The sequence below is a fragment of the Scyliorhinus torazame genome, chromosome 4 (assembly GCF_047496885.1).
Source record: "Scyliorhinus torazame isolate Kashiwa2021f chromosome 4, sScyTor2.1, whole genome shotgun sequence".
In the NCBI taxonomy this organism is placed as follows: domain Eukaryota; kingdom Metazoa; phylum Chordata; class Chondrichthyes; order Carcharhiniformes; family Scyliorhinidae; genus Scyliorhinus; species Scyliorhinus torazame.
The window spans coordinates 281,574,445-281,588,617 of NC_092710.1; the positions used below are offsets into that span (position 1 = coordinate 281,574,445).

General features: G+C 41.1%; 1 protein-coding gene across 4 annotated transcripts in view; it reads right to left on the reverse strand.

The window, feature by feature from the left end:
* The window catches only part of ascc3 (activating signal cointegrator 1 complex subunit 3), an 813,859-nt gene that overhangs the window by 712,537 nt on the left and 87,149 nt on the right, over positions 1-14,173 (reverse strand). For all 4 annotated transcript variants that reach the window (XM_072499844.1, XM_072499840.1, XM_072499842.1 and 1 more), the window contains exons 9-10: positions 6,440-6,640; positions 5,928-6,068 (exon numbers count right to left, since the gene is read on the reverse strand). In XM_072499844.1, the coding sequence (XP_072355945.1) occupies positions 5,928-6,068; positions 6,440-6,640 (342 nt within the window). The remainder of the gene's footprint in view (positions 1-5,927; positions 6,069-6,439; positions 6,641-14,173) is intronic.

The following is a 14,173-nucleotide window of genomic DNA, read 5'->3' on the forward strand; positions in this document are numbered from 1 at the left end:
CTGGAGAAGTGGAGCATCGTGAGGTTATCCGTGGGTTTGCGGTAAAGCAAAGTGCTGAGGTGACCGTCCTTGATGGAGATGACTGTGTCCAAGAATGCAACTGATTTGGGAGAGTAGTCCATGGTGAGTCTGATGGAACTTATTGATGTCATCGTGTAGTCGTTTCAGTGATTCTTCGCCGTGGGTCCAAAGGAAAAAAATGTCATCGATGTATCTGGTGTATAACGTCGGTTGAAGGTCGCCAGCAATGCTGTAATGAAATTACTGTGAAAATCCCCTAGTTGCCACATTCTGGCGCCTGTTCAGGTACACTGAGGGAGAATTCAGAATGTCCAAATTACCTAACAGCACATCTTTTGGGACTTGTGGGAGGAAACCGGAGCACCCGGAGGAAACCAACGCAGACACAGGGAGAACATGCTGACTCTGCACAGACAGTGACCCAAGCCGGGAATCGAACCTGGGACCCTGGCATAGTGAAGCTACAGTGCCAAACACTGTGCTACCATGCCACCCAAGGGACAATGAGTTCACTTTGAAGGAATTTGAGGACTATCTGAAGGGCAACGATATACACCAAATCAAATCAACTCTGTACCATCCTGCAACAAATGGATTGGCCAAACAGTTTGTTCAATCATTGAAGCATTCCATCAAGGCATCGAAAGACCAAGGAACACTGCCAAGAAAAAATTCTTAATGTCTTACTGGAACACCGCACAAGCAACAACAAAGAGTTCGCCAGCAATGCTGCTGTTCAAAAGGAAACTGCAAACACTTTCAATTTGGTGATTCCGCCTGACATATCAGAAATTGTCAAATGACAACAATGAGCACAGATTGCTCGGAGGGAACTGTTATAACCTGCCTGCTTACCATTGGCTGGGGACTAATGACAATCCCACAATCCTGTGGGAGTATGAGCTTCCCCAATGAGGGGGGCGGAGAAACCATTCGTAAACTCCAAGTATAAATAAAGCTGGCCAGTTTGGAACCAACAGGAAGGAGTGTGCAGCAAGGGAAGTTTCTGCATATATATATGTTATTGTAAATAAATGTTATTACTTTGTATCCTTAAAACTCGTGCTGGATTCTTCGTGGCCCTCACAAAAGGAACAAAACTCTAAAAAGCGACTATTCAATCAAGGACTGCACACGCTAGCCAGAAGCTACACCACCAGTAAGAAACGGGAAACTGCTCTGATCCTAGCAAAGGCAGTTCCAAAATCATACACTGTGCAGACGGATGATGAAAGAGTTTGGCAATATCATGCTGCTCAGCTATTATCTTCATGAAATTTCCGAGACTTCTCAAGTACTTCCTTTGAAAAATCAAGATAGTGATACTTCAGAACAGGGAACCAACACAGAGACAAGTTCAGATTCTGCTTCTGAGAACTTTCCAAACCTATGGTGACGGACACTGGAGTAACTTCCCAGGAAGTACTAACTACTTAAAGAAAAGAGGACTCCTCCAAGATCTCGAAAACCAGGTTCCTGAACATTGAGTTCAAACAAAAGAAATAGATGCCAACCTGCGAGACTGTCTTATTGAGTTGTATGTGTATCTATAAAGAATATACATAAATCAGTCTGCTGTATAAATGTTAATTTGTTGTACTAAAGAAGTAAAGGGGGACGGGTGTTATGTATCAGGGAATACATAACTGCTGGTGAAGTGTCATATGGTGTGCAATGACATCATCAGAATGTTTACGCAGGCTTTCAGTTCTTCATCTTAAATTGTATGAGCAACATATCGCAATAAAACCTCTCATCATGTTTGAAAGAATCCAGAGTATGGGTACCTTCATACCTTTTCTTTTTGCGGCGACCAAGAGATATGACAAGAATCTGTGGCCAATTCTTCACAAAAATGACAAGCCTCATTAAGAACAAAGAAAATTACAGCACAGGGACAGGCCCTTCGGCCCTCCCAGCCTGCACCGATCCAGATCCTTTATCTAAACCGGTCACCTATTTTCCAAGGATCTACTTCCCTCTGTTCCCCGCCCGTTCATATATCTGTCTAGATGCATCTTAAATGATGCTACTGTGCCCGCCTCTACCACCTCAGCTCGCAAAGCGTTCCAGGCACCCACCACCCTCTGCGTAAAAAACTTTCCACGCACATCTCTCTTAAACTTTCCCCCTCTCACCTTGAAATCATGACTCCTTGTAATTGACACCCCCACTCTTGGAAAAACCTTGTTGCTATCCACCCTGTCCATACCTCTCATAATTTTGTAGACCTCAATCAGGTCCCCCTCAACCTCCGTCTTTCCAACGAAAACAATCCTAATCTACTCAACCTTTCTTCATAGCTAGCACCCTCCATACCAGGAAACACCCTGGTGAACCTCCTCTGCACCCTCTCTAAAGCATCCACATCCTTCTGGTAATGTGGCGACCAGAACTGCACACAGTATTCCAAATGTGGCCTAACCAAAGTCCTATACAACTGTAACATGACCTGCCGACTCTTGTACTCAATACTCCGTCCGATGAAGGCAAGCATGCTGTATGCCTTCTTGACCACTCGATCGACCTGCATTGCCACCTTCAGGGTACAATGGACCTTAACTCCCAGATCTCTTTGTACATCAATTTTCCCCAGGACTCGTCCATTGACCATATAGTCCGCTCTTGAATTAGATCTTCCAAAATGCATCACCTCGCATTTGCCTGGATTGAACTCCATCTGCCATTTCTCTGCCCAACTCTCCAACCTATTTATATTTTGCTGTATTCTCTGACAGTCCTCCTCGCTATCTGCAACTCCACCAATCTTAGTATCATCTGCAAATTTGCTAATCAGACCACCTATACCTTCGTCCAGATCATTTATGTAAATCACAAACAACAGTGGTACGAGCACGGATCCCTGTGGAACATCACTAGTCACCTTTCTCCATTTTGAGACACACCCTTCCACCACTACTCTCGGTCTCCTGTTGCCCAGCCAGTTCTCTATCCATCTAGTTAGTACACCCTGAACCCCATAAAACTTCACTTTATCCATCAACCTGCCATGGAAACTTTATCAAACGCCTTACTGAAGTCCATGTATATGACATCTACAGCCCTTCCCTCATCAATTAACGTTGTCACTTCATCAAAGAATTCTATTAGGTTTGTAAGACATGACCTTCCCTGCACAAAACCATGCTGCCTATCACTGATAAGTCTATTTTCTTCCAAATGTGAATAGATCCTATCCCTCAGTATCTTCTCCAACAGTTTGCCTACCACTGACGTCAAGCTCACACGTCTATAATTCCCTAGATTATCGCTGCTACCCTTCTTAAACAAAGGGACAACATTAGTAATTCTCTAGTCCTCCGGGACCTCACCCGTGCTCAAGGATGCTGCAAAGATATCTGTTAAGGCCCCAGCTATATCTTCCCTCGCTTCCCTCAGTAACCTGGGATAGATCCCATCCGGACCTGGGGACTTGTCCACCTTAATGCCTTTTAGAATACCCAAAACTTCCCCCTTCCTTATGCTGACTTGACCTTGAGTATTTAAACATTCATCCTTAGCCTCAACATCCGTCATGTCCCTCTCCTTGAATACCGATGCAAAGTACTCATTAAGAATCTCACTCATTTCCTCTGACTCCACGCATAAATTCCCTCTTTTGTCTTTGAGTGGGCCAATCCTTTCTCTAGTTACCCTCTTGCTCCTTATATACGAATAAAAGGCTTTGAGATTTTCCTTAACCCTGTTAGCCAAAGATATTTCATGACCACTTTTAGCCCTCTTTATTGCGCGTTTGAGATTTGTCCTACTTTCCCGATATTCCTCCAAAGCTTAATCAGATTTAAGTCGCCTAGATCTTATGTATGCTTCCTTTTTCATCTTAGCTAGTCTCACAATTCCACCCGTCATCCATGGTTCCCTAATCTTGCCATTTCTATCCCTCATTTTCATAGGGACATGTCTGTCCTGCACTCTAATCAACCTTTCCTTAAAAGACTCCCACATTTCAAATGTGGATTTACCCTTAAAGAGCTGCTCCCAATCCACATTCCCTAGCTCCTGCTAAATTTTGTTATACTTGGCCTTTCCCCAATTTAGCACTCTTTCTTTAGGACCACTCTCATCTTTGTCCATGAGTATTCTAAAACTTACGGAATTGTGATCGCTATTCCCAAAGTAATTACCCACTGAAACTTTAACCACCTGGCCGGGATCATTCCCCAATACCAGGTCCAGTGTGGCCCCTTCCCGAGTTGGACTATTTACATACTGCTCTAAAAAAACTCTCCTGGATGCTCCTTACAAATTCTGCTCCATCTACGCCTCCAACACGACATGAGTCCCATTCAATGTTGGGGAAGTTAAAATCTCCCATCACGACCACCCTATTGCTCCTATTTTCTATAATCGGTCTACATATTTGTACCTCTACTTCACGCTCGCTTTTGGGAGGCCTGTAGTAAAGTCCCAACAATGTTAGTGCACCCTTCCTATTTCTTAGCTCTACCCATATTGCCTCAATGCTCGAATCCTCCATCGTGCCCTCCTTAATCATAGCTGTGATATAATCTGTGACAAGTAATGCAACTCCTCCGCCCCTTTTACCTCCCTCTCTATCCCTCCTGAAGCATCTATACCCTGGGATATTTAGTTGCCAGTCTTGCCCTTCCCTCAACCAAGTCTCCGTAATACCAATAACATCATATTCCCAGGTACTAATCCAAGCCCTAAATTCATCTTCCTTACCTGCTACACTTCTCGCATTGAAACAAATGCACCTCAGACCACCTGTCCCTTTGCGTTCATCATCTATTCCCGGTCTACTCTTCCCCTTAGTCACATTGAGTTTATTATTTAGTACCTTACTGGCTTTAGTTGCTGCCTCTTTACTGACCTCTGACTTCCTAATCTGGTTCCCATCCCCCTGCCACATTAGTTTAAAACCTCCCCAACAGTGTTAGCAAAAGCACCCCCAAGGACATTGGTTCCAGTCCTGCCCAGGTGTAGACCATCCGATTTGTAATGGTCCTACCGCCCCCAGAACCGGTTCTAATGTCCCAAAAATCTGAACCCCTCCCTCCTGCACCATCTCTCACGCCACGTATTCATTCTGACTATTCTTGAATGAAGGCGTGCAGCAAAAGTTAACCCAAGCAGTATTCGTTCAAGGGTTCTGAATTCACAGGCAGACAAATGATAATTATAGTGCAAGACTATAATTAGCAATCTAAACATTTATTGTGCTCTGGAATTTCCCACCTGAACGCAATTCAGAGTTTTTTACCTGCAATAATGTCCACACCTTCACCCTTTCTGCCAAGTCAGGTCACAGTCAAACTTCCCACCAATTATATTAGCATATGGCTGAACGTAAAATAGTCATAAATCAGCATAATTGCCAAGCAAGATTTCAATGTAACTGGAACAAAATCAATGGGCTCTGTAGGTGTTAGGATGGAGGACTATTAGGGTGGATTAAAAAGAAAATTTTATCAGAGTGAAGCTGGGAAATGCAATGTTCAGTAGCACACAGCTCTCTTCATATTTATTTTTAATTCATTCAACTAAACTGCAATGAAGGTCCAAATACTTTGGTTAGGTAAGGGAGCAGGTAGTTTAGCTGGATATCGTACAATCACATTTTGACTTCCTGATTGTAGAAATATCAGGCCCTCCCAAGTTATTATGATCCATACTTGCACAGTAAAAACATTGACAAGTAACAGAACATCAAATTCAAATGTCTATATGTTTTTGACTTTTATAATTTCTCTTGAAAAGTGTTGCAAGAAGTTAGTCGCTACAAATAATTAAATTCACAGAGGCAATCACTCAGAATAAAGAACAGCTTTAGGCGAATCAAGCAATGAATTTGTCAGTAAAATTAGTTGAGGCAACATCTTACATCAAGTTAATATTTGGATGTCATGGCCGTTTAGACATACCTGTGTCCGTAATATTTCTCCTTTGGTCAACTGCATGTCGCCAGTGAGCTCCTTCACCAGAATACCCAATGGTTCCAGACGCTTGCTAAAGTAATTTGTCATCTCAGCAGCTAAAGCCTTCATAGGAGCTACATAGATAATCTGTGACAAAAGAACATTTTGTTAATATGTAACAAATCTCAGTGTTTATTTATCTCAGAAATTATGAATGATATTTTAGTGTGAAATATGGTTCTGTTCAATTAACCTGAAAACTTCTAACTGATGTACGAAAGGTGCTCAAAAAGTAACTTGTTAAAATTACTTTATTTATTTGGCTATTACTTTAAAAGTTTGCTTGGGTTCAGAACTGAACATTTGTCACATGAAAATCAGGTCATAATAAATATTTTACATTAATATAGAGTGTCAAGTGTCAGCATTGCAATATATCTGGTAAGGTTTGGAAATCATATGTGTTTCAGAAACACAAAGTGACAAATTTTTTAAAAAACATTTAATTAAATCCATACCTTGAACTCATCCTTTCTGATAACTCCTTGCTGAATATGCTGGCGGATTTCATGCAGAACAGTAAGCATGGCAATGTTAGTTTTCCCAGCTCCAGTAGGTGCACAGATCAGCATATTCTCATTTGTGTTGTGAGCTATCTCAAACACTATTGACTGGATGCGGTTCAGTCGCTTCATCCCTTTAAAAACCAACTGTCCAATCTGAAAGGTTAAGTTGAAAAGTACAATAAAGCAACCATAACTAAAGAGACATAGAGATCTCAAATATCTCAGTAACTTCATTGCAGTGTTAATAGAAGCCTACTTGTTTTTATTTCCATAATTCCTAGTAGATGCTGGTCTCTCAATGAATATGTTGTAAACAATTATTTTTACAAACAAAAAATTGAAATCAAATACAGGTATTTCCTTTGAAAGTGCAAGAGAATAACAGCGATTTAAATAATACATGTGAACCACTGTGTGAATTATGTAAAGCAATGGGTATTATTCTCCACTTTTCATTGCAAAAGGATGTCTAGATTTCCACTTTAAAACTGTGGTTTGTCTAAGGATCTCCCTCATCAATTATTTTATTGGCAATACTGATGCATAAAATCCATGTAATTATCTTGGATCAAATGTAAAAAATGCAAACAGCTCCACCACCGATGCACAGTAGCAGCAGCGTGTACCATTTACAAGATGCAATGCAGGAACTCACCAAGGTTCCTCAGACAGCACCTTCCAAACCCACAACCACAAGGACAAGGGCAGCAGACACATGGAAACACCACCACTTGCAACATCCCCTCCAAGCCATTTACCATCCTGAGCTGGAAACATATTGCTATTTATTCACTGTTGCTGGGTTAAAATCCTGGAACTCCCTCTGGTTGTACCTACACCATATGGACTGCAGTGGCTCAAGAAGGCTGCTCACCACCACCTTCTCAAGGCTAATTATGGATGGACAATAAATGCTAAAGCCCACATCTCTTGAATGAATTCTTTCAAAATTGCACGACTAAAACGGTGGCACAGGTTGGAAATCTGATTAAAATGGCATCAATATAGAACCAATTAGTATGAGGAGAAATTAATTTCAAGCCTCATACACAGAAGATAATGAGTCAAATAAGATACATTCTTGTTTAAGGTTGTTAACAATATTAAGCGCGTCAACTTGAACTTAAATGAACAGTGAAGGAATGGATTATAGGAGATCCTGGTACCACACTGCTTTCCTCTTTATTTTGCTTTATTGCACTACATAAACAATGTGGCTGCTGTACAATAATTTCTTTGGGCAATAGAATACACAGTATGACAATTCACTCAACTGCTAGTTTTACAGGTCTGCGTTTCTCTCCCTTTCAAATTTCCAACATAATAATTGGGCATTTAAATTGGAAGATTTAATTCAAAGGACAAATACAAGATACCCGAAAGAGAATACCCTGCATGTCAGATATGATTTTTAACTTTCTTATGAATGTAAACAATACATAAAAAATAATCCAAGCCCCTTGCCTCAAATCTGCTAAATAACCTTCAAAATAACGGCCAGAGTATTCCACAAAGCAACAATCGTCGTCAAATGATCATCCCGCTCAAACTTTGCCCACCCCAGAGAGGTAATCAGGATATCAGCTGGTTGCACACCATGGGACATCAGGATACTTTACTTTTGTTAGCCAGGAGATGGAAGTGGTTTTAATTCTTCTAACTTTTCCTGCACAACTATTTGGAAAGTACAGTCGGAAACTTCTGAAGGCTCCGATTTATGTCTGAATACTGGATGGTTCCTAGTTCCTGGGTAACTGCCCATCGAAAGTTTGGATTTCTTGGGTAATTGCAATGCAATCTTTATGTGGGAACTTCCAGGGTGGGCACCCAGCAAATTTTCTGGAGATGGGAAACTGGGCCAATGTATTTCACTTATTTTCTGCAAATCCAAGAAAACCAGAAAGCACTAAAAAACAGATCCAGGGTAAGTAATCCATTTTTCAAGCTGACAAACGCAGAAGAAAGTCTTGTAGGCTTTGCACAGCTCATGGTAATATAATAATCGCAACTTTACTGACTCTGGAAGAGATGGATACTGCAGTGTAAGATAGCAGCTTGTTCATCTAATATTGTACAATTTTAACAGTGTTGCCCTCTAAGTATTTGAAACAAAAGCAGATGACAGATACAATTAATCTATTTCATCCCTTGAGCACATTTCTTGCTGGCTGCAATGCAAAGAATATTTTGAAGGAGGAGGGAAATCCCTCAATAAGGTTAGATTGTTGGACAATGTGAAGGGGAAAGTGTTGTATTTGTGACAATTTATTGCAGATCACTCAAATTCTTACACTGTTAAACCGCAACTTAACAGGGGTTATCCAAGATGATATTGTTGGTTTTCTACGTCACCTTCCCTCCAATGATGCAATCAGGTTCACATCCAGACTGATTCCTGGGATAGTGGAACTGACATGTGAGGAAAGATTGAGTCAGTGAGGATTAGATTTGCTAGAGTTTAGAAGAATGAGGGGAAATCTTATAGAAACCTACACCATTCTAACAGGACTAGAGAGGGTAGGTGTAGGAAGAATGTTCCCCATGGCAGGGGAGTCAGAACCAGGGGTCACAGTCTGAGGATACGGGGTAAACCATTTAGGGCTAACATGAAACTCACTAGCTTAGGCTGTCCACTACTGATCGAGGCCTCACCTCGGCCTCTTCAGCAATACCACCCAAACCCATGGGCTCCACATGCTAGAAGAACAAGGACAGCAAGTCACACACCATTCTGACATAGAAGTATATCAACGTTTCTTAATTACAACTGGGTCAACATCCTGAAACTTCCCCCCTAATAGCACTATGATGTGCCTTCATCACAAGAAATAAAGTGGTGCGAGAAAGCATTCACCAGCACCTTTTCTGAATGGGCAAATGCTGACTTTGCCAATGATACCCACAGCCTGTGAATGAATTTTTTTTAAAAAACATGATTCAGAGCCATCATGTTACAAATCACACGAGTGGCTTTGCTGGTGTCTTCAGTTCCTACAGTCCCATTCACATCCTCAGTTACTTTTCCTCAGTTGCACTAACCCCACAATTTCCACTGAACTGCAAAAGTACCCACCTTAATTTTTGTCAAGTGCCTGCTGTAGTTCTTAATTTATATTATATATTAACAAAAATGTATTTATATAGTGCCATTAAAGTAGAACATTGTCCCACGGTGTTGCCCCACGGTGTTACACAAGTGAGTCATCAAACAAATTTGATACCAAACCACACAAGGAGACATTACGCGCAGTAATGAAAAGCTTGGTCAAAGAGTCTTTTTAAGGAGCATCTTAAAGGAGGAAAGTAGAGAAGAGGAATGTTTAAGAGAAGTTATTCCAGAGTTCAAGGTTTTGGCAGCTAAATGTATGGCAACAATGGTGGAGTATAAGGTCAGATTTGGAGGAGCACAGAGCATTCAAGGGATGGAGAATGTTAGACAAATAGGGAAAGCCAAGGCCATGAAAGCATTTGAAAATAAGGGCGAGAATTTTAAAATTGAGCCAATGCCTAATCTGAACCCAATGTAGACGAGCGAGTACAATTATCGTGGGTGAACAAGAATTTTTCCAAGTTAGGATATGGGCGGCAGAGTTTCTGTCCTCAAGTTTATAGAGGACAGAAGTTGGAGGCCACCGAAAAGTGCGGTAGAATAATCAAGACTGGGGTAACAAAGGGCATCAATGAAGGGTTCAGCAGCAGATGAAGTGAGACTGACAAGAGTTGGCCGATGTCATCGAGATGCAAACAGACAGTCCTAGTGATGCACGGATGGATGGTCTGAGTCTCAAACAGTTGCCAGGGAGACAGGTGGATTAAATGGCTAGGGAATGGAGCTTGTGGCAGGGACTAAAGATAATGACTTGAGTCTTTCCAGCATTTACAGAATCACAAGATCACATCATTATTACAGTGCAGAAAGAGGCCATCTGGCCCATCATGTCTGCACTGTTGCATTGTTGGATGAAATTTCAAATCTAGTACTTATCCAGTACTAGATGTTGGACAAGTAGTCAGACACTTCAGAGACAGTAGAGGTGTTACTATTGCTAAACATATGAAATTCCATTCAAATAATCAAGACTAAGATTTAACATCACAAAATCCTGTTTTGAAAATAAATGAATAATGCCAATTTGTGTATTGTCTGTAGATACAAAGGTTTCTCCTAAAGTACACCACTGAACTTTAATAGTGCAAATTTGTCAGAACGAAGAAAATACTGTGCATCAAGATGCGCTCATCAAAATTTATGCAGCTCTATTAACCATCATATAGACTAACTAACAACTTTAATGAGGATACTAAACGGGTAGAATTGGATTGGTCACCCGTTACACTCCTCATCCAATTTTCCTTTCACTTAACATCTATGGAAAGGATAATCAGGTTGAATGCAATAGAGATGGATGACCTGATACCACCAGATTTATAACTACCAAATTTGAAAGTACCCTGATAATAGAGGTTGACATAGACCAAGATACACCTGTTATGGAAGTATAACAATTGGCCACATGTGCATCTTTTATGCTGGAATGAGTAACTGAAAAGCACTTTTTTTTTTTTTATGTACAGGGAATTGTACACAAATTTCATAAGAACATAAGAATGGAGTTGAGAGGATTAGTTTATGATGAGAGACTAAGTAGACTGGGACTATACTCATTGGAATTTAGAAGAATGGGAGGAGATCTTATAGAAACATATAAAATTATGAAGGGAATAGAAAGGATAGAAGCAGGGAGATTGTTTCCATTGGCGGGCAAACCTAGAACTAGGAGGCACAGCCTCAAAACAAGGGCGAGCAGATTTATGACTGAGTTGTGGAGGAACTTCTTCACCTAAAAGGGTTGTGAATCTGTGGAATTCCCTGCTACCCAAGCAATTGAGGGTCCTTTCTTTGAATGTTTTAAGGCAAAAATAGATAAGATTTCTGAACAGTAAAGGAATAAAAGGTTATAGTGAGCAGGTGGGTAAGTGGAGCGGAGTCCACAAAAAGATCAGCCATAATCTTGTTGAATGGCGGAGCAGGCTCATTCTTATGTTCTCACTGATGGAAATAAGACTGAAACCTTTGAGGTCAAGACTGGAGACAAACAGGGGTGTGTCATTGCCCCACCATTTTCTCCATCTTCATCGCCACTAGTCTTTACCTTGACAAGAACAAGATTCCCAGTGGAGTGGACATCATCTACAGGATGGACTCAAAACATTTCAACCTCAACCAATAGAAATCCAAGAAGAAAACACCACTGACATCGCTTGTGGAGCTTCAGTATGCGGATGACATCACCATCTCCACTCTCTCAGAAGATAATCTCCAAGTCATGTTTGACACTTTGACAGAAGCATACCAAAGAATGTCTTTCAGCCTCAAATTCAAGACAAGTCATTCACCAACCCACCCCAGGGCAAAGTCCGGTCTCTCCCTCCATCAACATTTCAGCGTTGATATTGATGAATGCAGAAACCCTCCCAAATGTGCAACACTTTCACTACCTGGGGAGCCACCTCTCATATCATGCAGGGATCCAACATCCAATCAGTAAGCACTGCCTTTGGATGTCTAAGGAGGAGAGTCTTTGATGACCGTGACATAATAATAATCTTTATTACTGTCACAAGTAGGTTGTGCTGATACCAAGTGTAGTCCTCCCAACTCTTCTAAGGGCGGCACAGTAGCACAGTGGTTAGCACTGTTGCTTCACAGCACCTGGTTCGATTCCCGGCTTGGGTCACTACCAGTGCGGAGTCTGTACGTTCTCCCTGTGTCTGCATGGGTTTTCTCCGGGCACTCCAGTTTCCACCCACAAGTCCCGAAAGACGCACTGTTCGGTGAATTGGTCATCCTGAATTCTCCCTCAGTGTACCCGAACAGGCGCCGGATTGTGGCGACTTGGGGATTTTCACAGTAACTTCATTGCAGTGTTAATGTAAGCCTACTTGTGAACTAATAAAGATTATTATAAGATTATTATTATTAAGCTGCTCAGAAACTTGGAATACATAGACACCATCTCAATGCTCTGGAGACATACCATTAACACTGTCTGAGATAGATTCGCTGCATCAATTGGGAGGACAGGCATACGAACATCAGTACCCTTGAAAGAGCCAAGAGCACCTGCATCGAGGCAATGATCATCTGAATCCGACTTCGCTGGGCCTGCAATATGCTTAGGATGGCAGAGTGCCGACTGTCAAAGCAAATCTTTTGCCCAGCTCAAGGAAGGCTCTCGAGTAATAGAAGGACAAAGAAAGCGCTTCAAAGATACCCTGAGGTTTGTGTCAGGAAATGCAACATCGACGTCAACGCCTGGGAGACCTTTGTTCAGAAGGGACCTACTTGGAGAAAACTCCTGATTGAAGCAACATATTTTTTCACAACGGCAAGAGGAAGTACGGAAAAGGAGCCTGAGAAAGGATTACCAGTGATCTCAAGTCCAAGGAAACACCTGCCAAGTGTGTGGTCGAAGATGCAGCTCCAGGCAGGCTTGGGCTCATCAGCCACACAAGAACCCACAGAACCCATGACCAGTGACACAGAGTATTTTTAAGTGGACAATCAAACTCATTAACAAGAAGATCAACTATTGTAGAGATAAGCCAAGTTATTTCCAAAGCTCTATCCATTGGTTTTAAAGGAAATTGTAAACAAAACAATAGTTTGATTACAAATAGGACATCAGAAGAAAACTGTTGAGAGAACAAAAGTTTTCACCCCCTTTATAAGTCAGTAAATTGTAATGAAATCAGTCGATCCAAATGATCCATCTCCATTAAAAGATAGAACATATGCAAACCAAAGAATAAATCCCATCATAAGTAACCTTAAAACAGATTTCTGAAAGCAGGACAGTCTGGCCAGCAGCACAATCAGCAAAAAAAAATGCAGACAGTGGGTGTTTTTTTTTTTTTTTACAGACGCAGACACGATGGGACGAACGGCCCTTTTCTGTGCTATCGACCTCTGTGATTCAGCAAGTTCCACAAAATCAATAAGAGAGCATCTCAGCTCATAATCTTTCATAAGTATTTTGTTTTTGCAGAATTAGCAGAGTGAGCTATTAGCACCATCGAAGCGGTAGATCTGAAGGAGACTTTGAAAAGTATGGAACAGAAGTAGCAAAGCAACTAAATGTCTGTAATGGTCCACACTGGGAGTAAAAGATAGTTCAGAGAGAGAAGAAACGAAGGGTAGAAATTTGCCTGAAAAAAAAATTTTCCTGAAGAAATATCCAAGAATTTAAAGATAGCAAAATGTCAAATGGCATATTTAGCACAGGATGTTTTAAATTGTCTGTATTTTCTGTTTATTTTTTAAAAGTTCTGAATGAAGTAAAGTTGAACACTTTTACTTTACCCTAACATCTGTTGAAGATGACCACTTAAGAGGTGTTAAACAGTGACTATGAAAATGGCAACAGCTAAAGAAGCATGGTTTGCTTATAGCATTAATTGGGCTACTAGTTCAGTCTAAACTACATGGCTCCCCAGTGTTCTGTTAAAATCACTTCTAAACTAGAAATGGGAAAACTCAGCCAACAGCACATTTTGCAGTCTTTGAAGCTTATCAACCTTTGTAGCTCAGTACTGGCATTAATGATGCAAAGTGACAGCAGTTTTAGTGTAACATTGTGTACACAAGCTTGTATGAATACACAGATGTCAGTCTAGCTTATATAT